The sequence below is a fragment of the Pogona vitticeps genome, chromosome 15 (genome assembly GCF_051106095.1).
Source record: "Pogona vitticeps strain Pit_001003342236 chromosome 15, PviZW2.1, whole genome shotgun sequence".
NCBI lineage: Eukaryota > Metazoa > Chordata > Lepidosauria > Squamata > Agamidae > Pogona > Pogona vitticeps.
Window position 1 is genome coordinate 13,351,345 of NC_135797.1, and position 23,053 is coordinate 13,374,397.

Consider the following 23,053-nt stretch of genomic DNA (forward strand, 5'->3'; position numbering starts at 1 on the left):
TGTACCTCGTGGCTGGCCAGATGTGAAAACTGTCAACCCTAAGCGTTCTCTTAATGTCCTGCATACTTGGGGACCCTGGCCATCGTTCACGGCAGGTTTTCTTCCCTGCTCAATTGCCAAGTTGATGCAGTTGCCCAAATGTGCAAGGGCCAGGCACCAGCCAAATCAGGAAACAACGACGTGACGGCTGCCTTTCCTTCCCCCAATATTGCTCACCTTTTTTGCATCCCGCCGCTCACTTCCTGTGTGTTTCGCATGCTGCACACCCATCTAAGCCACCCGGGGCCGTCTCTGAGTCAGGTCACAGACATGTTACTGAAGATTCGGGCAGTGTATCCTGTTTGGATGCTCATGTACGGGTACTGCTCACCCCCAAAACCACCTCCGTTGGGCACCCAACCGTGCGCTTTGCATCGTTGGCTTAGGTTCGGTGTGGCCTTTACTGCACAGAGTCTAAAGCCAGTCTCTGAGAAGTTCTAGGCCAGGGTTTTGAAGGACTTCTGCTGCTTCATCTGTGGCCATCACTGTCCGGGTTGTGTAACAACGTTGTGTAATATATTTTGAGTATAGGAAATGGATGACTCAAAAGATCAAGCTAGCCCCATTCAATAAGAGCAGCAGGAGGAATAATTAAGAGAATTATTCCGATCCAGAGCTCCTGCCTTCACAAGGAGTAGATCCACCGCTTACCGTCCTTTCAGAAAACCTCTGATCTGAAAAGTTGATCCCCCCCCCCCAAAAAAAACCCAGTTGTTGGAGAACAAGGTGAGACAACAGGGATGAAGGGACAACTTATCCTCTTTCTAAAGCAAGGTGTCTAAAACTTAGAGTTTGTCTAGCCTCAGAGGTGAAGGAGCCACCGTTTCGGGTGGAAAATCCCCACCGTGCTGGAAGAGATGATGCTTGAGACCGCATCCACCTGTCCCCAAGTTGGCTTCACACAACCTACGTTTGACCTTGCGGACTCCGCACCGACATCTGCTACGAATTTGTGGGACTCTTTTCTGCAGTTTTTCTTGATTTTTAAGTGGTTCAATCAAGGTAATAGCATCCTGCTCTCGGATTGGCGCAGTGCTAAGAACTGCACGGCCTTTTCCTAATTCTTTCCGGACTATGGGAGATCCCGATCCTCTTGGTCCCCACTTTTGTTGTTTCGACCTCACAGAGAGCCCTTTTCACGGGTTCGGCGGGCATGTCTGGGCAGAACGAAGTGGACACCCACACTCTCCTGGGGTCGCCTCCAGAGTTTGAGATGCAGCTGCCTTTGACAATGGTTATGAGACTACAGTTCATTCAAACGTACAGTGGTGCCTCATTAGACAGTGTACTACTTGACTTTTCCATCTTAAATGAAGCCCTTGTACTGCTTTATGTCACAGCCCTAGTTTCCTTCAAATGATTTCTGTACCAACTACAGTGGTGCCTCGCTAGACAGTTACCCTTCATGACAGTTTTTTCGCTAGACATCGACTTTTTGCGATCGCTATAGCGATTCACAAAACAGCGATTCCTATGGGGGAATTTCACTGGACAAAGTTTGGTCCCTGCTTCGCAAACCAATTTTCACTAGACGACGATTTTGACAGCTCCCTCTGCGCTCGCAAAACAGGTGTTTTCGGGACCTAAGCTTCACAAGACAGCAATTTAAACAGCTGATTGGCGGTTCACAAAGCGGCTTTCCTATGGCCGATCTTCGCTAGACAACGACGATTCTTCCCCATTGGAACACATTAAACAGGTTTCAATGCATTCTGATGGGGAAATGCTTTTCGCTAGACGATGATTTCGCTAAACAGTGATTTCAGTGGAATGGATTATCATCGTCTAGTGAGGCACCACTGTACTGGACTCCGAATTGGGGCCCCCCGGGGGGGCTGCAAGATGCACCATCAAAGCTGCTTCTGTTTCGAACTCAAGTTTCGAACAAACGTCCCTTGTTTCCTCCAGCCGTGGTCAACCCCCCCTCCGACAGAAACAAGCTGGTTTGCAACTTCTGAAGTCTGGTAAAAATCCCACATCTTGGAAAAATTGCCTTTTTGGACTACAAACCCCAGAGGACGCTGGGCTTAGATTGAACAGATCGATGTATTTAGCTGGAATTGTGACTATTTTTCTAATACTGTTCAGCCCCCAATGGTGCTTTTCCTCTGATGAGGCACTAAGAAAGGTCTCTCAAACTTTTCGTAGGGAACCCGAGCCACGGGTCCCCACATGCTATGTACAGGAAAGAGAAACCGAACGTACATTGTAATATGCTGACGGTCGACGTTGACTAACGGTTGAGCTGACCCAGAGCAGTATTCAGGATCTGAGGGTTAATATAGGCTATTGATCAGAATATAGCAGTATTTGATGACTGGAAAACAATAACATCTGATCGAGCTTTCCTTTCCCAATGATTTTACAAAAAGCCTTTTGGTCAGAAATGGGATGGGGTGGGTAAATCCTGCTAAGCCTGAGGCACTAGATTAAAACAGGTCTCGTTCGCTGGACCTCTGATAAGCAAATCGGTTGAGATTAGCGTTTTGTTCAGCTTTATTAACCAGGATCCTATCCGGTTAATCGTCTCAGGCACAGCAGTTCCATTGAATCAGTGGGCTTTAATTGTTGACTTCGTCTTCAGCAATTGATCAAATGAGTCTGTTCCAGATGGAACTGACAATATTGGCCACCACGATTGGGAAGTTGTTTGGCTGGGTGGTTTGCTTTGAAAACAAAACAAAACCCTTTCCCTTGTTATAACTTTCCTCTGTCAGTTTTTATGCTTGAACCAGTCTTTTAAACTATGAGATCCAAAACCCTGTTTCCAGATATTTAGCTCAAATGCCATATACAGCTTGGGTGCCGTTGACTCGTGATCAAGAGCATGTTCTGCTATGGAAAGCTTGGGAAATTTACCTTTTTGGGATCGTGGCCAGAATCCGCTAGCCAGCATGGGCCAAGGAAAGCAACGTTGAGAGCCACCATAGAAGAGACAGTGCGGAGGCCAACGCATAATAGGGTCACGTCAGCCAACACGCCTACGCCCTGGGAGAACCTTGGTCTCATAACCTCTCCAGCTTGGGACGGCAGAGAGCTGAGGCCAGAGAAACCAACCGCCGGTCTTCGGAAAGCAAATCACTTACCCTCTTGGCCAGACAGTTGTAAATGTTCCACGAGGTCACACCCAAAAATCCGGTCTTTGCTCGCTCCCTTCTTCTTCACCCGCTGCCGAGCTTTCATGGCAAGGGACATGGGTATAGATGTTTGGGCTCTCTTATGCCCGAGGATTCCTGTCTCCTTCTTTGGCTTCCCAAGCCCACTTTGGGCTCATGGGGTCTCCAGAAGCCAAGCTTTGGACTGTGGGGCTTCTGGCACCCCTAAGAGACATCGGCCGAGGCGACTCAGGAGACCACCGCCATGGAGGACTCCGGCTGCCTTAAATCCATGACTGGGGGAGCACCTCTCCGCAGCCAAGATCTAGCCAAGGGGAATCTACTGCCTCTACGTGGAGGGGCTGAAGCGGGATGGCATCTTGAGGTCCTGCAGGCCAAAGATGGACGGGATTGTGGGACCGCCGCCGCCCCTGTTAAAAGCAGCCACGGAAAGAAGAAAGATTGCGGAGGGCCCCAGGGCCTGAAGTTTGCAAAAAAAAAAAGTTGCACTTCTGTTCTCACCCAGAGCCCAACAGGAAGTGAGTTCAGCTTCGCCTCCAAACCCGACTTCCCGTACCAAGCATCTTTGAAACCACAAAGAACGAGTTAACTCTTGCGCAGAAAGCTGCCCTTGGTCTCCTTCTTCTGCTTTGCTCCACAATATACCTGCGCCTCCTTTCTTGCCCCAAACATGGTGTTAAGATTTGGCGTTAAGGATCTGCCATCTTCCTTCCCCGTCTGTAGTGCTTTCTCTCTGCCCGAAATCCAATCTGGTCCTGGATTCTGGGAAAGGCCACCAAAGAACAGGTCCAGATTTTTGGCCAGGAAGATCTGTTTCCTGGGGTGTAGGAGGAGTCTACGGAGGCCAAAAGAAACCAGCCTCCGGACCCATGCATTTAGAATTATTTAAGATTATTCTGTGTTAATAGAATCGTTTTGAGTTCTAGTAGAATTTAAAATGAAGGGTCTACAGCCTTATACTTCCTGGAATGTTTATGGAGATTTTTGCTTTAGAAAAGACAGGAAAACCTAAGGTCCAAGGCTGGATTTGTGTCCTACGCCCCAAATCCCCTTCCCCAAGACACTGTTATTGGAGTTTTCCACCCATTTGTATAAGTTTGTTTGTGTTCCAACAATTTGATATGTCTCTCCTAACTCTTGAGCCGAGTTGCTTCGTCATCTGCAGAAAATCTATGGCAGGGATTTGTTGTTGTTTAGTCGTTTAGTCGTGTCCGATTCTTCATGACCCCATGGACCAGAGCATGCCCCCTTGCCAAATCTAGCAGTTCTCTGTTGCTGTGCGAATGCTGAGAACATCTGCTTACCCTTACCGATACACGTATGCATGTGCACACAATCATGCATGCAGGCCAAATAGACGATATTGTTGTTGTTACGTGCCATCCAGTTGCCTCTGATTTATGGCAACCCGCTGAACGAGCCATCTCCAAAAGGTCCCGTCCTCAACTGAAAGCGCTCAGTGAGTTTGTTGAGGTTCAGCGGCTGAATGCAGCCGTGTTTGTCAGTTTGCTGTTAGATCTGTTCAGTTGTAAGTAAAGAAACATTTTGATTCTTTCGAATACAAATGTCAGAATAAGTTACTGAGACTGTAAGTGCCAGTTAGTGAGAAAAGGGATGGACTAATCTGGCGACCTTGAAGCTATTCTGCTCTGTGTACAGCCAGAGGAGTTTAACCAGAAATTCAAAACTCTGCAACAGAAAATCTCAGCAACCATCACAGAGTCCTGGAGTGCCAACGGTACAATTTATTTACAAAACCAGCAGTGCATGTAACACTAGTCAGGGACCCCCACGTCCCTTCCGATACACACAAAGACACGTCGGTGATATTCCTCTCTATGTATTTATATTTATATATTTACACACAGGCACATAACTTTTGCGAGGAGATTTATGTACACAGACATTTACAGATCATACAAAGAGCTGGTGGGAAGCCCAGAGAGGCTGTTGGTTTGTTTCTGGGGCAAAAATACAAACTTCTAAACATTTAGAAAAGGACCTTTACGAACAATAATACAGTACCACGTAAAGCGTGTAGAAACCAGAAGGCAAGAGGGGCTGTGTCCAAAATGGAATGGATGACGAGGAGAAGGAATATTTTTTTCAAGAGTTTGGATGAGTGGAGCAGACCTGGGGGGGTTTCTTGTAGGGGGGGGGATATCACAGCAAGATTTGGGACCCCAATTCCATTTATTGCTTCGAGGTAGATCAAAATGTCTTTAAAATGTGGCTCTTTAGCGTCCTGGCTTCTTTCCACAGTTTACTCAAGTGTGTTCCTGAGCATGTTTGCAGCCATGTTCTCTTAACTTGGGGCCTGTCTGGATAGATTGGATGACAGGCCCCATCATCCCCAGCTCCCACAGATGGGATGATGGGGGTTATTGTCCGAAGCACCAAGGAGAGGCCGGGCTTGGTGGGGGGGAGGTTGAAGTTTGTGTACCAGCCTGGCCCACCTCACTAGGATGGCATCAGAGCATCCCTCAGTAAATACTGATTTAAAAGCTAAAATCTTAAACATATTCAATAGGGGATAGGTAATAATCAGATTTACTGACCAATCAAGCATGTTTAGGATGTCTTATAAAACTACCTAGACTGCCACCTGAATGAATCCCGAATTCTCTATTCAAAAGGTGTTATTTTTTTGACCACTAGATGGGGCACAAGGGAACTTTTTCGGGGGGGGGGAATAATACGTACAGGTAATTGTGTAGGAATTTTAGGGGGATTCATTCCCTCCAGGAAAGGCATGCTATCACGACACCGATCTGTGCCCTCCTTGGACCTTTTTTAGTCCAGCTGCCAGGCATCTACTTTGGGGGCAATTCCCTGGCAAAGATCCTTCTAAGGGAGGCACGTTCCATTAAAAGCAACCCTTTCCGATACCATCAGGCATGCATCTGACTGTACCCTGAATTCTTTTTTGGGGGAAATAATTAGGTTGGAGAGAGACGTATAAGATGATGCATCATTCTTTAAATTTTAATTTTACTATAAAATACGGAACAAGTTCAAACAATTTAGGGAGAGAAACGGATGAAGATCCCGCTGCAAGGAAGAGGGTTGGAGTATTCTATTTTTGTCCTTAAGCTTTTGGGAAAAGGCAGTACTGTAGTGTAACAGAAGGTTTGGACAGGTTGGGGGAAATACTGTACAGCAACTTTAGTCTCTTTCCCTGGTTTAAACTAAACTTCCTGTCGGAAAAGTTTGTGGAGAAAACAAGATGTGATCAGGATTTGGCCACCTACGCCCAGCACAAGATTTCTGGACAAGAGAGATGGTGAATTTGTGTAAACTGGAATACTGTTCAGGGAGAGCAATATAGCTATTTATAGGAAGGTGCTTAGTAGGATTCCCCTTGAGCCCCGAGTAGGTACAATTTGATATTTCTGGACTGCCTCTCCCATTATTCCTGAAGCCAACATGGCTAGTGGTGAGATTCTAGAAGCCAAAGTCTTGTTTTCAAACTCTGCTTGGATTTCTTGGACTTCAACTCCCATCATTCTCCATTCTGGGAATCCCATCTGACTGACAAGACATCTTACAAACATCTGACTGTGGCTCGCCTGGGAGAAAGGCCTCAACTGGAAGGTTTTGAAGCTCTGCTAGGCCTAGTTCCGCCGAGCTTCCTGTTCAGAAAGAAAGCTCCCAGCTGGCACTGGGGCAGGAACAGGAAGTTTGGGCAGAGCAAGGCCTAGCTTGGCCTCAGAGCCTCGCATGTTGAAGCCATTCTCCCAGGTGAGCCACATTTAGGCATCTGTCAGGTAGAACTCCCAAAAAGCAGCATCATGGGATTTGTAGTGCTTTTTAAAAAAAATTCCTGCTCAGTATGAAATTTTGTCAAGTTTTAGAATTCACATATCCTGAAAAGTCAGAATTCGGCGGCAGGGGAGAACCAAGAGCACAGTTACACTAATTGAAATAGATTGAGTGAAGGATTTGGATTTTTTTAATTTGGTTTATTGTTATATGGTAGTCATGTGGATTTTTTTTAAAATTGATGTGTGTTTCTGTCCTCTTGGGAACACCGAAATCGTTTCTTAAACTGTGTTGTACAGAAGGTTTGAGGAGGCTACATGGGCATTTTAAAAGGCTTTATCTGGCACTTGATCATACTCACACGGGTTCCCTCTCACAGCCGTTAGCCACTGCTATGCATTGGACCCCCCATCACCCTTATTTTTAATAATTGTTCCTGGGTGGGTTTTTTAAAAATCTGAAATAGTGCTAGAACAGAAGGACAGATAGAAAACCATTTAAAAGGGGCTGAAACTGACTAGGCTCGAAGGACAGAGACACCCATCCAGGCTGACACTGACGAGGCTTGGGAAGGAGGGCGGCAGGCACACGGGGAGTGGAGAAGGAACGCACAACACACAACAGGGAGTACCAAAAACCCACAGGTGCAATTCACACCGATGGCGGGGCTCACACATGCCAAAAGCGGTTCAAAATAAATCAGTCTGACACCCAAGTTAAAATAAACAACCCTCTGGCAGATGAGTTAAATACCTCACTTCCAATCTAAATAACACGGTTCCCTGGCAACGCAATCTGCCTTTCCATGTGTATCATATAGTGGCCATTTAAAAAGAAATCATTTTAAAACATGCAGCACCCGATTCAGATACGGGTTTTTTCCCCCTAGTCTAACTGTGCTCCAAGAAGGCTACTCCATTGTCTACAACAGTGGTCCCCAACCTTGGGCCTCCAGATGTTCTTGGACTTCAACTCCCAGAAATCCTGGCCAGCAGAGGTGGTGGTGAAGGCTTCTGGGAATTGTAGTCCAAGAACCTCTGGAGGCCCAAGGTTGGGGACCACTGGTCTACAAGGTTCAATTCTCAATGTCGGGCAGACAGTGAGGCTCTCTGACCCTGTAAATTTAGACCTCTGCCCCACCAGATTCCAACCCCCCCCCCCCCCCACAATCTATCATCCTCCAGAGCCCTGACCTCATAGTTCGAGGTTCAAGAGTCCGGTGGCATCCATCCATCCCACCGAGATTCACCTTCTAAGTGCTGCCTTTCAGGATTTGAAAGCCACCAAAAGACATAATCCAAACTGCATCCTACCAACGAAACATTACATGTTAAAAACACAGCCAACATGCGTAGCCCTTGACGGAAGACCAAGGTGAAATCGCAACGTTACAGAGGACCCGACGTTAAAATCGACATCACGTCAGGCGTTTGAGAGAGCAGACTGAAGAAGCCTCTTTTCAGGTGTGAGAAGTCAGGTTTACAGGAAAAACTGAGTAATGTCCTGAAGTCCAGTTGCAAAAACAGAGCAAACGAATTTGCAAATTATAGGAAGAGAAAGATAAAGCCCCCGGCGTGACAGTCCTACGCTATCAGCACTCCATGAACGCCTTGTTCTAGCGACGGATTAGCTGTAATGTGTGTGATTCAAGTCTTCAGAAGAACCCCAGCATGTGATTCTTCTTCTAATAAAGAGTATATTGTCTATAGAGTCATTTTATTGCTTCCTGTTCAGGGTGGCTGGAGGGGATTTATCTGCTACATTTATTCTAAATTTTTATGGGGGGGTCCAAAAGAGTTAAGTACACGGTGGTCTCTCCTCACAGATGAAGCTGAGAGTCATATTAGGAACATCAGAGTTGAAATAGAGCCTTGGGCCTGATCCTGGAGGATTCTTGGTACACTTTTCCGCTCTTAACCCTTTACAGTAAAATGATCTCCCCAGCCACCCTAAACAGGAAACAATAAAATAGCTAGTATCCATAGGAAGGAAACTAATAATTAACGTGAATGGGGAGCCTTTGTTAAATGGGAGTTTAGTTTGACAGACAGAGGCTTTTGGCCTGAGGAAAAGCATTGCTCTCTAATATAGTGTACGGGAGCCTCTGTTTTCATTGCATTTCCTGCTTATTGTGGAAGGCGATGATCTCTAAGTGCTAAAGGTTGGAACTTGGAATCTCTCTCTCTCTCTATATATATTGAACCAACTAAGGGACGGAAGGAGTAGTTCAGAAACAGGCATTTTAGTTACGCAATATTTTCTGCACGAGATTCAAAATTATTTCTCCGACACACTTCGGCCCTCCATGAAACAAGAATTACGCCCAGTTGGCATATGAGGAAGACGTGAGTTCGAGAGCAGACGAGGGACAGAAGAGAGAAAGAGAAGGGGAGAGGGTTAATACCAGCCAGCCAGTTTGCGGCAGATTCGAATTCAGGATTTTGGATCTGTAGTCCCGGGTGTTTCCTGGCGAGGCTTCATGGTCCCGTTCCCCTGTCGTCTTTGGGGCATCCCGGTCGTCCCGTTTTCCTTCCATAATCTTCCTGCACTCGCCTGCTATTTACATTCAGTGAGTGGTTTCAACCCTGGTAGCCCCCCATGGATTCCAACGATTCAGTGGGCCTTCAGTATTTTTTCTTTCCTGGTTGCTTCCAGATGACAAGTGACCTCCAAAAAAAGCTCTCACCTTAGCAGCCGAGGCCCCTATACCAGTTCTCTCTGCTTGGGGACCTCGCTGAAAATTGGCACAGGTCTGCAAGCCATCTCAGAGCGGGCCTAATACCCTTTGTATCCGCTTCCATTCCCCCCTCCGGAAAAAATACAAAATAAAAAAAGAGAGAGAGAGGAAGGCTTCTTCTAAGGAATGATTGTGGGTTGTGCTCCGAACTTGCTGTGGGTGCCCCAGCTTGCTCTTTGGGGGGTGCAGGTGGAAGAGAGACTAAGGAGGATCTTCACACCTGTGTTTAGAGTCTCTGCATGTCCATCATCAAACCCATGAAACAGGCCGCCCTGGGGAATGACTGCCAGCCGTTTCGCTCCACCTCAGCCTGTTTCTCTGAGACCCTCTGAGGGTTCACAAGACCGGAGACTCAGGGAGGAATGGACCAGCTTTTGAGGAAAGGGGAGACAGAGAGAGAGAGAGAGACGTCAGCTGTGCCTAAATCCTCAAACATTCGGCACGGCTTTCGCGAGACCGTGTGATTCTCCTCCTCCTTTTCCTTATCCTGGCCCGTAGATTCAAGAGGAAGGAATTACAAAATTGGTCCTAATTGTTTGCTGCCTCCTATCCTCTGCTTTACAAACAGATGGATCTGGAACTAGGAAAAATACCTGTGAGTGTCATGGAGGAGAAGGAAGAGGAAGAAGAAGGAGAAAGAGGAGGAGGAAGACACAAACACACACACACACACACACACACAAAACCATCTGGGATGATGCACAACCAACCCTCTAGAGACCCATCCGGGAGGCCCATTTATTTGTCGGACCGACCACGAGGCGGACCGTGGCGGGCCAACTCCATAGCTGCCGACACCTTTCAGGGATCAAAACGCGTTGTTGGCCCGTTTCCCTAGAAGGCGTGCAAAAATCTGTGCCTCGAGGCGGGTGGTCCGGGTGGAAATCCACCAAGGACGGGAAGTCGGGACCAACCTGCAGACCTTGCAGAAGGTTTCCCGAGAGCAGCCCAGCTGAGTGGGAAATCATCTCCACCAAGGCGTAGCTCTGAGAAGGGTTCTCTCGACAGCGGCCCGTCGTTCCTGCCTCCTTAAAACACACAAGATCAGGTCTCTCGGACACAAGATTTTCCTTTAAAGTCAATAATAGTCATTTTTTTTTTGGGCTTGTTTTCTTTAAAAAATTAACCCATCTTTTTTCCCCTTTCATTTGCCGGTTGGCCTCTTATGAAGCTTCCGGGAGCTTTTCTCCATAGCCACGGTTGAGCTACAAACTGTAATTATTTAACTCATAATAAAATAACAATAACAAGCATTAAAAAAAAAGGACAAAAGAATTGGATGGGTCTGTCCCTGAGCCAAAGGCGGGGAGTTCAGGTCTCCCGACACCCGTCGATGTTCTCCTGGACCCTTTGCGGCCTCAAACGATGCACTTTTAAAAACCTCTGTGCCCCCCTCCCCAAATCACAGGTATTTATAAGGATCCCACACCAAAATCAAAAGAGAACTTTTCCCCCGGCTTCCGAGCTGTTGGTGGAACCCTTCTTGGTACCCAGAAACCTTTGAAGGACAAGCAGGATTTTTCTTGTGCTGGAAGAAGGGTGGACAGGATTTGTGGTTTTGTTTTTTTTCCTCCCCAAAGGAGAAAGGGGCGTTTCGGCCTATAAACCAAGGCGGGCAGGTGGCTCAGAAGGAGGCTGCCTCGATCTCAAGGGTCTCGTGTTCCCGACCAAGGAGAAGCACTAACGATCAGGAAGAAGGTTCAGTGCTTTGCAGACTTCCGGGAGGGAGAAGGGAGGCCCAGATCCGGCCTCACACCAGGTGTCCCCGGCCATTGATGTAAATGCCGTTGGTGGTGGGCTTCGCCCGGAGCGTGCCGTTCTCTTGGACAAAATGGGTCATGGCTTGCTTGATGGTGTTCTCGCCGTTCCGCTGTTCCTCTTCCTCGTCTTTGTCTTTCTCCTCCGGGTTCTCCGGGACGGGAGTCGGGGGCGGTGGGGGCAGCTCTGTCTGGGTCTCGATCTCCCGTACCGTCGACAAGGTGGAGTAGCTGCGCCCCTCGGCGTCCTCGCCCTGAGTAGAGGAAGCACGGAGAATCAGACCACAAATAACAACAACAACAGTACAGGCTGACCAGGCTGTATGGTGACTTTCATCTCATCGCGTCTTTCACCCTCACCGACACCCACCCGTTTCCCCTACTCACCAGGACGGAGCAGAGGCTGGTTTCCCGGAGGCTGTCGGCCCGAAAGCTACCCTGCCGGCTGTCCCGGCACAGACTGTCCGCCCGCAGGCTGTCCCGGCACAAGCTATCGCCACGATAACTGCCCTGCCGGCTCTCCAACCTCAGGGGGAGGTTTTCTTCAGTCTAAAAGCAGTGGGGTGGGGGGAATAGATGGCAATAAAAACCGGAAATTAGCTTTGCAGACACCTTAATGTGGCTCACCTGGAAGGCTCGGCCTAGTTCGGCCTAGCCTTCCTGGTTGAGAGGAAAGTTCCCAGCGAGCACTTGGGCAGGAACAGGAAGCTTGGGTAGAAATAGGCCTAGCTAGGCCTCGAAGCCATCCAGACGGAAACAATTGGTTCAACGGCTACCATATTTTGCTACCATATATTGTGTTTCCCCCCTTTTTTTCATGCCAATTCTTTGCAGCTTGTCTGGGTTTCCCCACCTGCTGCCTTTAGGGGGTGCTGGAGGATTTCCCTGGTTCAGCACTTCTAAAAAGTCTAGAAACGGGGCTAAAAACAAATATATACATTCATCTCTCTTGGTGGAAACAGCCTTGCTTCTGCACCTTTCAAGGCTTTCTGGCAAGGTTTACAGGACATTTTCTTGCAAATAAAAGTTTGTGGGGAACCATGGCTCCATTTCGAAACTAAATTTTAAGAGCTAGATTGTCCCATTTGTGTGTCAAACGGTGGGGGACAAATAGGCGCCAGCATGTTCTAGTCAGCAGGGGAAAGATGTGTGTCATAAACAGCATCATTCAATACCCACAAAAGGGGGAAAGTGCATTAAATGTGCAGTGGATTTTCGTGCAGGGAAAAACAGTCCACAACACCTCACAGCGAGAGGCCAAGAAGCCAAGGCGAGCGTAATGTAGAGAAAAAAAATTCAGCAAAGTCAATTTGGAGCCGTTTTCGTGTTTTAGCTAACGAGGAACAAAGGTGTGTGGGAGAAGAAAGAAGAAAAAGACCGATGTGGCATTGACCAATAGGTCCTGCTCAGTAAGGCCTCCATGTTCAGTGGCAGTGTATCTCAGAATACGAGATGCCGGGGTCAAAACAGTCCATATTTCTGGCAGCCAACTCCCCAGGCCTCCCCCACCTCCGAGTTCTCACCTGGTTCCGGGTGTCGGTGCTGTGGCTTGAATGCAACCGACGAATCGAATTTTCCCGGGTCAAGGTCAATTCTTCTTCACTGCAGAGGGGAAGAGAAAAGAAAATGAGGGGGGGGGGGAATTATCTTTTTTGGCATGCTGGAGAGGACGGTCTCAGGGCTTGGTCGGCTCGGACGTCAGGCCAAAGTTTCATGGCCGTACTTTCCAGGCAGGTGAAGGATGGGTTTGGGGGACCTCTTTCGGCCCCTTTCCTTCTAACTGTTAATGTCTTAGTGATTGAGACCGTACGGGCCAGTTAGTGAGAAAAGGAGTGGACTATACTGTGGAGGACTTGAAGCTGTTCTGCTCTGTGAATCCCTGCAAAACTGCAATGATCAGAACACCTCTTTTTCAGGAACGGGGGGAGGCACTTACTATTTCTCGGTGATGCGCTTGGTTTTCCGCCTGTGGTAGCACGTCATGAGGGTGACCACGAGGATGAGCAATCCCACCAACACCACAGAAATCAAGCCGGCCCCGATCATGGAGATGGAGACCACGTCCACCTGCGTGGATGGTTTCCCTGTGAGAGAGACCCAAGGAGAGAGAGTGATGGGGTGTGTGTGTCAGATCAGGGCCTGGAAACAGGCCACCAAGTCCTCTTCTCCCCAAAAAGTGGTACAGTCCTAACCCCACCTGTTTTCCTCTCCGTGTGACCCATAATCGCACACCAAATCCAGAGGTCTAATTTTGCTCATAGGCAGCCATGTCATACATGCTGTCGTAACGTAAGCCCTGATACCTGGACGTGGGTTGTGTTTTTAAGTGTGCTTTAATGCATAAACCTGCAGCGAGCCATTGGATTTAGACCAGTACATTTTTTGTACTCCAGACAAGTGCCTGGGGTGGGAAAAATCATATACCCTAACCAGCAACTCTGAGAAACTCTGCCTAGCGAGGTACAAAAAGGAGTGCAGGAAAATTATACCAAACTGACAAAAGTTATCTGTTATAATTCTATCCGAATATGCATTGTTTTTGTGGAAGAAGCAGACTCTGTTCAGATGCCCCCCTCCCTCCACTGGGGTTTGGGAGGGTCTTTCTTGGTCCCTCCCGAACCGGTCCAGAGAGCTACCTGTGATGCTGACGGTGGCTTTGACCTCCTTGGTGGCAAAGCTGTTGTTGACTTGGCAAACGTAGGTGCCTCCGTCCTCAGGGCTGAGGGCTTTCTGGAAGAGAAGGGTGTCCCCCTTGATCTTCACCCCGCTCGGGAGGGGTTCATTGAGCCTGGGGAGAGGGAGAGGGACAATACCGTCAGAGCAGAAGCCAGAGGCTCATGCTCGGAGCCGAGAGCACTTCAGTGTTGGAGAGATGTGATTCAGGGAGACTCAGACCGTCAAGAAAAGCTCTGCCTAACTCCTGCAAATTGCATGGGGTGAAAGACTTTCTTGCTATGCACTCAGAGGTTTTTGGTAGTTAAGGAATTCCCTCTCCCAATGACAGGTTGTCTGTGACCTCTGTTGTAACACAAGACAGCCTGTTTGTCTTGATAACTGCAGGTTTGGCAAGCCCTAGAAAAAGTGCTTGGGATGCTTGTCTGTCATCTTCAAAGCTTTTTTTTTTAAAAAGTTACTTTTTCAGACTACAGTTCCCTGATCCCCAAAGCTAGTTTGGGGTTTGTAGTCCAAAGAAAGATTATTCCCCCCATCAGCTTCTGATCTTCCCCACTGGGCTACAGGACCAGAGAATGGGGGATTTTACCTCTCCTGAAACTGCTGGCCATCCGTTTTAATCAGAAAACCTCAGCTTCAGAGGCAGTAAGATTACATTCTATTTAATCGCTTAAATGCTGATCACATTCATATTTTGGGACTTTTTCCCCTCCAAGGAGCTCAAGAAAGCGTATACTGCTCTCTTGCTCTCCATTTTATCCTCCATACAGCCCTGCGAGGTAGGCCAGTTTGAGAGATTGTGCACAGTGTCATTAGGAAGCACCATGGTCAAACAGAGGGACTAGCACCTTGCGAGATTTGGAGACCAGACTTCTGTGAATGCATCCTAAAATTGCATTGGCCTTTTTTGCAGCCACCCCCACACGGTTGGCTCGTTTTCAGCTTGTGATCCACAACCATTCCAAGATCCTTCTTGTAATGTCACCGAGCCAGTTGGGGGTTTATTCCAGGTGGACCCATGCACAGGATTGTACCCTGAACGGTTGAGGCCAGCAAGGGCAGCGATCCTTGCCGTAAGAACTCAGGAACTGAAAATCCGTTCGCGTTTCCACGCTGTATTCGTGCCAGCGGGGGAAGCGTCACCCAAAGAGCAGACGAGATGCGCCGGGAGCGCCGGTGACGCCTGGACGGGGATGACATTGTCGTGGTGTCTCTCTTGGGCTCGCTCTCTGTCCTGCCGGTTCTGATGCCTCCACGCCTAGCCGACATGTCCGGGCCCGCGAGGCGGTTTGTAAGGAAAGGGAGGGCGGGTCGGCCATGACATCACAAACAATAGCTGCCGAATTCAAAGGCACCCCTGCGCTTTTCCCACGGTGTCTTGCATAGCTGAGCCGGTTGCCGGGACGTGTCCAGACACCGCCCCGAACTCGGCGCTGAGATTCCAACGAGTGTCTGAGCCGGTTCGCAGGGCCTGGCGAGAGCACCCGGCCGCCCAGCCCCAATTCCTTCTGTGCCACCACCTTCCACACAGAGGCACGCAAGGCGAGAGACACATGCGCAATTTATAGGCGGGGAAACCCAGCGGCCTTTTTTTACTTTTTTCTTTGAAAGAATAAAAAGCCATGCACATACACCTGGGCCTCACCAAAAACAACCGTGGAGCCATCATCTTCTGGAAATCAGCGCTTCCCACTTATAATACCACTTAAAGAAAACAAACAAACAGCATTTCTCTGTGCTCAGAATGCGGTTTGCCCTGATCCAGCATCATGCCAATGTTTTTATGCCCTCCTGCACCGTTAAAACACTTCCAAATGCAATTTCTGCACCATCCTACCCCCAAATAACTGAAGTAGATTTTATTTTTCATCATCCTCTTAGAATTGCAGAGGTGGAAGGGTCTCTGCAGATTGTCGAGCCCCTCTCAAAGAGGCACGGGGGTGGGTGGGATTCGAACTCCCTGCCTCTGACTTCGCCGCCAGTTGACTTAAAGCTCTTGCCACATCATATTTGGCTTTGGGGGACATTTCTAAAAGCTGAGACCATCTGAGGGGTAGATATTTGCCCCCAAATTTGATAAAAAATAATTACATTTAAAAAAAACTGTTCGCTTTATTTACTCTCTCTTGTTTAATTCTTTTTACATATATGGATGCTTCCTGTTTTTAGCTTTTAAATACTGTCTTTTCAAGGAAGTAAAGATGCCTTGGGTAATTTTTAAGGAGAAAGGCAGGGTAAAAATATTTTAAATAAATAAATGCCCAGCCTAAAAGTCACCCTTATCCTCATGGTGAGGGCTGACGAATAATCTTAACTGCTATATGAAACCAGAATTCATATCTCTACTTGCATATCATTCTGGAGACAAAAATGTTGAAACGGAGGCTGTTCTGCTTTGGGCACATTCTGAGAAGTCAGGATTCTCTGGAAAAGACCATCGTGCTGAGAAAGGTGGAAGGCTGCAGGAAAAGAGGAAGCCCCCCAATACGAGATGGACGGATTCCCTCAAGGAAGCCACAGGCCTGTAGTTTGCAAGAGCTGAGCCGGACCGTTGAGGACAGGAGAATTTGGAGAGGGCTCACCCATAGGGTTGCCACAAATCGGGGACCACCTCACCGCCCATAACAACGAGAACAACAGGAAAAAATAATTCTGTTCCCTACCCATGCTTGGGTATGCAAACATGCACACACACACACACACACAGACACACACTGGCTAAAGTTTACATACATCGCTTGCAAACTGGCAGCCAAGACTTTTAAATTCCAAAAAAATATGCAGCGTCTGTTTTCCCAGGGTTCTGGAAACACAGGGTAGGAGGCGTGAATGGCAAACAAATACGATTTTTAAAGAATTTTTTAAAAATTATAACCAGCTGTAGCATGCCTTATCCCCACAAGACAAGTAGCTTTAAAAATGATCAGTGCGACTGGGGGCAAGAGTTCTTCAGAGCCCGTGCAAAGGGCTTTCCCTGTCCCGTGACAGGGAGCCATTTGAAACGAATCGCCGATTCAGAGCAGGGCGCTGCGGCTTTTGACACTCACACGCCTTCTGGCAAAGAGGGAGAAAACGGTATTTACAAATATTTTGGCCTACAGTGCCCATCGCCCCCTGCTAGGACGGCTAATGGGGGAGGTAGTCCAAGACATGGCATGAAGGAGGAGGAGGAGAAAGACTTCCAACCATGACCTCTTTTTCTCCTCTCGACCACTCCGAAGGCCGAGGTTCCCTCGGGTTTCTGCAGCCTGTGCTCAGTGTGACAACAAATCCCATCTGCCAGGAGCAGAGAGACCGCAAGTGGTCCCACCCCGCTCGCTTGGCCCATGGAAATCCTCCTTCTGCTGACTTGGCTGTTTTTCTCTCTCTCCCCCCCCCCCGGTTTGCTCACCACAAAAGGCTAGGAGGTGCACGGCTCGCCCGAGGCTGCTTCCCCGAAACCCACAGCAAGTTCTGGCTGGTTCCTCCCGACGCAGGAGGGCCCGAAAGGCAGGCAGGATCGGCTGGATGGGTGAATCAGTGTTTACGGAGGATCAGCCTTCCCCTTTGAATGGGATCCCTGGGAGCTTTCCCTGGCGGCCCAGCCGGATCAGGTGCACGGCGGGGCCGGGAAGGGGAGCGCACGGGAGGTCTGGGCGGGCGCATGGGCGCATCGCCCCTTTCGGGGGCGGGAAGGGGAAAGAAAGGCCCGAAGGCGTCGTAAGCGGCGTGGGTGCCCGGCGAGAGGAGGAAGTGAGGCCCCCTGGCACCTGTACAGCTGTTTCGAGGATGCCAAGCGATGAACCCAGCGCTGGCACAGGCACCTCACGAGGAGGTCCAGGTAAACATCAGAGGCTGGCACTGGAAAAAGGGCTCATCCAGATGGCAGCTCTGAATTCCCCTCCGGCACAGTTGTCGCACGGATGAGATTATAAGAATCTGAGAATCCTCATCATCTGAGAACTGCAGATGATGAACTCATCAACTCCAGCCCCTGTCAAGGAGGCCCGGTGGGGGAACTGAACCCCCCACCTCTGGCTCAACCCTGGAGCTATCCCAGCAGGTCTGAATGGAGGAGCAATCAAGGGGTAGTGGAAGTTGATGGGGTGTTTATATTCCCTTGTTATGCTCACGTGCCTCATTTCTGAGGGTCTCATTCCAGCTCCATAAAAAAGGCATTAAAATGCACGCCCCTTAAAAGAGTTTTTGCTATTTATTTTTGCAGTGATCTGTCATCTTGTGCTCTGAAGCATTCAGACCAGCATGTACAGGTTTTCCCGGCCTTATTCTCTTCTCCAGCGAGCTCTTGTCTTCTCCAAAGTCTAACAGCCTCCGTTTATTCACTTTAGATCCTAGTGCAAAGTTTGGCCTTTATTTAATCCACCACCCGCTTGTTTGCCTTTCTGGCAGTAGCTGTAAAGCTTCTCCCCTCCAGCCTTCCATCTCGAGCTACGAATGATGAAAATAAACTATGACTGAATAAGCAAATACACTTCAGCTCTCTTTTCTCTTTCAGAAAGTGACAAGGCTAAGACTATGAGAGGAATGCACACCCTTACGGGTTTTTGTTTGTTTGTTTAAAAAACAAACAAACCCCGATTTATCCAAGCCATGCCTTCCGACCACAATGGAAGGAAGATCTTGGAACATTTTTGCAGTCAGAAACCATAGGTTTCTAGTGTTGTGGTGAGTTCTGCAGACCTTTGGAGAACAGGGCTAAAGTTTGTTTGTTTCTTCCCCCCCCCCCCCGAAAGATGTCCCGGGGGGGGAAAAAAGGCACACCTTTCCACAGTGCATAGAAAACACATTTTCATCCAGAGGTGCGTGCAACCTCCAAATGCAGTGGAAAAGCGAAAATCTTTCCTACGTTTTTAGAAAATGCACAGGAAAGAAAAAAAATGACGTGCCCGTCTCTAAGGTGCACGCAAAAGTACATACAGGTTTTTTTAAATGCACAGGAGGTGGGAACAGCCCCCTTGTTACTGGAATGGACCAGAAAGAAACTGGGTTTTTTGAATGGCCACATCCACCAGTCTGCCTCTCTCTCTCTCTCTCTCTCTCTCTCTCTCGCCTTTAAGGCTAAGCTGCCCCGCGAAGGATGCTCACCGGCTCCAGTTGTAGCTCGGCAGAGGGTTTCCGTCGCCCAGGCACTTCAGAGAGGCGCCTTCCTTTCCTTCCGTCCAGTCGTCCTCCGCCTCGTGGCCCAGGATGGAGGCGTCGGACAAATCTGTGCAAGGGGAGAAACCCGAGGTGAGGCGGACAAGAGGGCGAAGAAGGGAGAGGGAGAGAGGACCCCTTGATTTTGGGTCGCTGGGTGAGCGCCAGCCGGGCGGAGAATGCTTTCCAGAACGTCTCCGTGGAGGAGAGACGGCCACGGAAGAGGATGAAGGCAAGACCGGGAACCCTCATGCTCCCCGGAGGAAGCCTTGGTGGCCCAAGCAAAAGGCTCGGTGGTCCGTTAGCCGCATCCCAACGGTGGCTCATGCTTCCTGGATACGAGGGGGACGTCATCAAAGCTGGAGTGGCTCACTTTCTGGTTCTCCAGCCCAATTTCCTGCCTGGAGTGGCTTAAAGACACTCCATACCCCATAGTGTCGTGGACGCAGTGCCCACGGGGGTGGTGGTGGTGGTGGGGGTCAAAGCCCCAGGATGTCCCGATCAGCAGGGAATCTGAGAGCATCTCCTGACTCCCACCCCATCCTTCTTTCTGTTCTGATTTTACTTATAACCCTCACAGTACTAGAGATGCAGATTTCCCCAGGAATGATTTTCATAAGCAAACCCGACTGTCAGGCAAAATAATTTGAAGGTGGCTTAGTCTTGGATGATCCATTAAGAGCTGTTGCCTCTACAAAAACAAAACAGAACAAAACAGAAACCTGCTCCTTGTAGGTTAGATATGGACCGATCCAGCTGTATGCGTTTTTGGAGTTTCCTGAAGGGGTGGCCTGGCTGTGGGGCAGTTGGATCGCCTCTGGGTGGCCCTAAGCACCTACCTGGGCAAATGTCCCAGAAAAGAAGGTCAAGGGTCAAGGGTCAAGGCTGGGAGTTAGGGTTAAGGTTTGCATCGGAAGCAGGATAGGTGTCCAGGGGTCAGGGTTATGAATAAAGTTTGGGCTCAGATCAGAGTTAAGGTGGCAATCAGGGTAAGGATGGTGGTCCATGTCTGGGTTAAGGACAGGTTCAAAGGTCAGGGTTAGATTTAGGGTTAAGGGTCTTCCCCGCTAGCCACCCTGCCAGGGCCGAAGGGAGCCACTTACATGCCACGTTGAGCGTGTGCGTGATCCTCTTCTTGTGCTGCAGCCCCGGGTGCGAGACGACACATGTCAGGGCCTTTCCGTGCATGCTCCGCCCGGGCACCACGTAGAACTCGCTGGTGACCGAAGCCGAGCGGGGGTGCGAGGATTCCCGGGCCTGGGCCGTCCCATGCACCTCCGTCTCCCAGGTCACGATGGGGATGGGGTTCCCTTCTGCTGTGCAGGAAGCGGCCAGTGTGCGGCCCTGTCCTTCTTCCAGAGGCGGGCCGAGGTTGAGGGTCGGCAAGGGAGGCACTGCAGGAGGAAGCACGCCAGGGCTTATCCCAGTTCTTGTTTTGCAGAGGCAAACGACAATTATAGCTCAAACATTACAAAGTTTGTTTATTTTCCAAAGATAAATCACCAAATGAAAGCAAGTCCCCCCCCCCCCCGGAAGCGGAATAGCTTAGAAAGCAACATTGGAAGATAATCAAATGCCCTTTACTTCTGAAGGCAGCTCCACTTCTAATTGCGAAGCTGCTGTCCAGGAGGGGCCGGCTAAACAAGGACCATCACAAGAGCCCTCCCTGTGAGTCAGACTAAAGTTCGTCTAATCAGGCATCTGCTTATATTATCCTGCCTGACACACAAATCTTTTCAGTGCCACATGCCTAGGACACCAGATATACAAACGAAGCCACGCTGTCCCCCAGGGGAACAATTACAAATTCAAAACAGGCTGATTTGGCAAAGATGTGCTCAGGTTTAAGTAGGCAGACCACCTTTTCTTCTAAAAGCAGCACTGCTTCTAGACATGGAATCAGCGTCTCATGAAGGGCAGAGCCTGAAGTGGCAAGCCTGTGCCAGGCAGAGAGGACTGGACTGCATGCATGCGATGCATTGGTGCGTCCACAATGGCATTGCTCAAATGTTAGCAACCCTGTGAAGCTGGAGTCACCAACATCGCAATCTGCGTGTGTGCAAGTACAGTAGATGAATCCTGGCACCTTTCTCCTTGACACCCTTGCTTTCTATCTGCAGGGATGGCTTTGCATACTTTCAGAGTACAAGCATGCAGATCTGTGTTGTGGGGACGCAGCTCCCTGATTTCTGAGATTTGTGGTCCAAAAAATGCGAATCTCCGCACCTTTGTTTCAGACATCTGAACACCTCCCCCTCTGGTGACCTAAGCCGGACAGGTTTAGCACTCCTTCTGCGGTGAGACCCAGGCCTCCACCTGAGGCCCCAGAAAGCGTACCGACCTAAGACTTTGAGGGTGATGCTGGATTCAAAACTGCCCAGCGGGAAGGTGTTGATGTGGCATTCGTAGGACCCTTCGTCCGCCTGCACGGCGTTCTTCAGCACGATGGCGCTGTTGGTGTTCAAGGATTCTTTGGACTGCCACAGCACTCGCCCGGCGTAGGCATCCTGGACGTGGATTCCGTGGTCCTTGTGCAGGACCGCCAGCTCCACTCCCTGGCCGTCGTCCTGACGCTTCAGCCACGTGACCTGGAGCACCGTCTCCCCGTCGGTGGGCTGATAGAAGCAAGGGAGAGCCACGTCTTTGCCCAGCACCGCCGTGATGCTCTGTTGGGGGTCCAGAACTCCGGCGGCCACACCTGGGGAGACAGGAATGAGGGACCTGTGAGAGGCAACCCTGGAACTCAACATGCAGGAAATGACAGCCAGTGTGATGGTGATCACCAGGCAGAGCCGTGTCGTTCTGAATAATGCAAGCAAGCCGTGGGGGCTGTGGGTGGCAGCATCAGTCGCACAGCGGGCCCGCTCCGAGTTTTGATCTGAATTTTACAAGAGCTGTCTAAAGGTGCCGACCCCAATCTTTCTAATACACCTGGGCATTTTGGGACAGCTCGTTCTGAGCTCGGGTGAAAAGCCAGAGCGGACGCTCATCTCGCCGTGGGCCAAGCTGGCTTGGCAGGATTATGGGAGGGGTTATAATCCCAATCCTATGTGGAAGGCCACAGTTGCCGACCCCTGCGTCACATGCCATATGCCTCAGTGGGAGTTCCATGTGCAATCCACAACGTGTCTTATTTAAATCAACAACAACAACAACAAGAATAAGAAGAATAAGAATAATATGTTATTTGCCCACATACTGTAGTAGTATCACGTAAATAACCAGCTCAACAAATTGCAATGTGAGAGATTCAAAATAAGCAAAGAAATGTGCGTATATTGAGGTTGTTTTTTTTTTTAAACTATATAGAAGCAAATCGCAGTCATAGTTTCCGGTATTCTAAAAATTATGGCTCCAAATATTCTCTAAAATATGTCATCCCCAAGAGACATATGTGTCAACCCAGGAGGTTGACATTGCGCTTGAAATAAAAGAAAATCAAATATCCACGGAGACGTTGTGAGTTTGTATGATTCTTACAAAGCAAAGATGGAAAGTTAATTTTTTTTCTGGTGGTTGTGGGTTTTTCGGGCTCTTTGGCCGTGTATCTGAGCCCGAAAAACCCACAACAACCATTAGATCCCGGCCGTGAAAGCCTTCACGAATACATTAATTTTTTTTCTTTAGTTCTAGCTGGCAAATTCTTGGTAACCTCCAAGGACTTGTCCACTTATTTCTAGACGGAGTAAGAGTAAAGGCAGCTTCCTCTAACCAGCACTGCGTAACACAGGCCAGATGGCTGCCATTTTCCTATAGAAGGAGCTGGGGTTTATTTAGCAGGAGTATTTTCAACCCAGGGAGTCTGAGGCCGAGGCGATCCAGAATATTTGAGT

At 49.1% G+C, this 23,053-nt stretch overlaps 3 protein-coding genes across 5 annotated transcripts in view; 1 reads left to right on the forward strand and 2 right to left on the reverse strand.

Moving 5' to 3' along the window:
• ARHGAP30 (Rho GTPase activating protein 30) overlaps window positions 1-7,818 on the reverse strand; it is a 24,380-nt gene extending 16,562 nt beyond the window's left edge. For all 3 annotated transcript variants that reach the window (XM_020810253.3, XM_020810254.3, XM_020810252.3), the window contains exon 1: window positions 3,126-7,818. In XM_020810253.3, the coding sequence (XP_020665912.3) occupies window positions 3,126-3,234 (109 nt within the window). In that variant the 5' untranslated portion in view covers window positions 3,235-7,818. The remainder of the gene's footprint in view (window positions 1-3,125) is intronic.
• The window catches only part of KLHDC9 (kelch domain containing 9), a 115,708-nt gene that overhangs the window by 20,527 nt on the left and 72,128 nt on the right, over window positions 1-23,053 (forward strand). The gene's annotated exons all lie outside the window — the stretch shown is intronic.
• On the reverse strand, window positions 4,878-22,011 carry NECTIN4 (nectin cell adhesion molecule 4). Its single transcript, XM_078382118.1, has 8 exons — window positions 21,562-22,011; window positions 20,324-20,614; window positions 19,170-19,290; window positions 14,048-14,199; window positions 13,348-13,495; window positions 12,935-13,013; window positions 11,799-11,960; window positions 4,878-11,665 (listed from the first exon to the last, which is right to left on the reverse strand). Exons 1-8 carry the CDS (start codon window positions 21,968-21,970, stop codon window positions 11,405-11,407), a joined length of 1,623 nt encoding a protein of 540 aa, XP_078238244.1. The 5' UTR covers window positions 21,971-22,011; the 3' UTR covers window positions 4,878-11,404.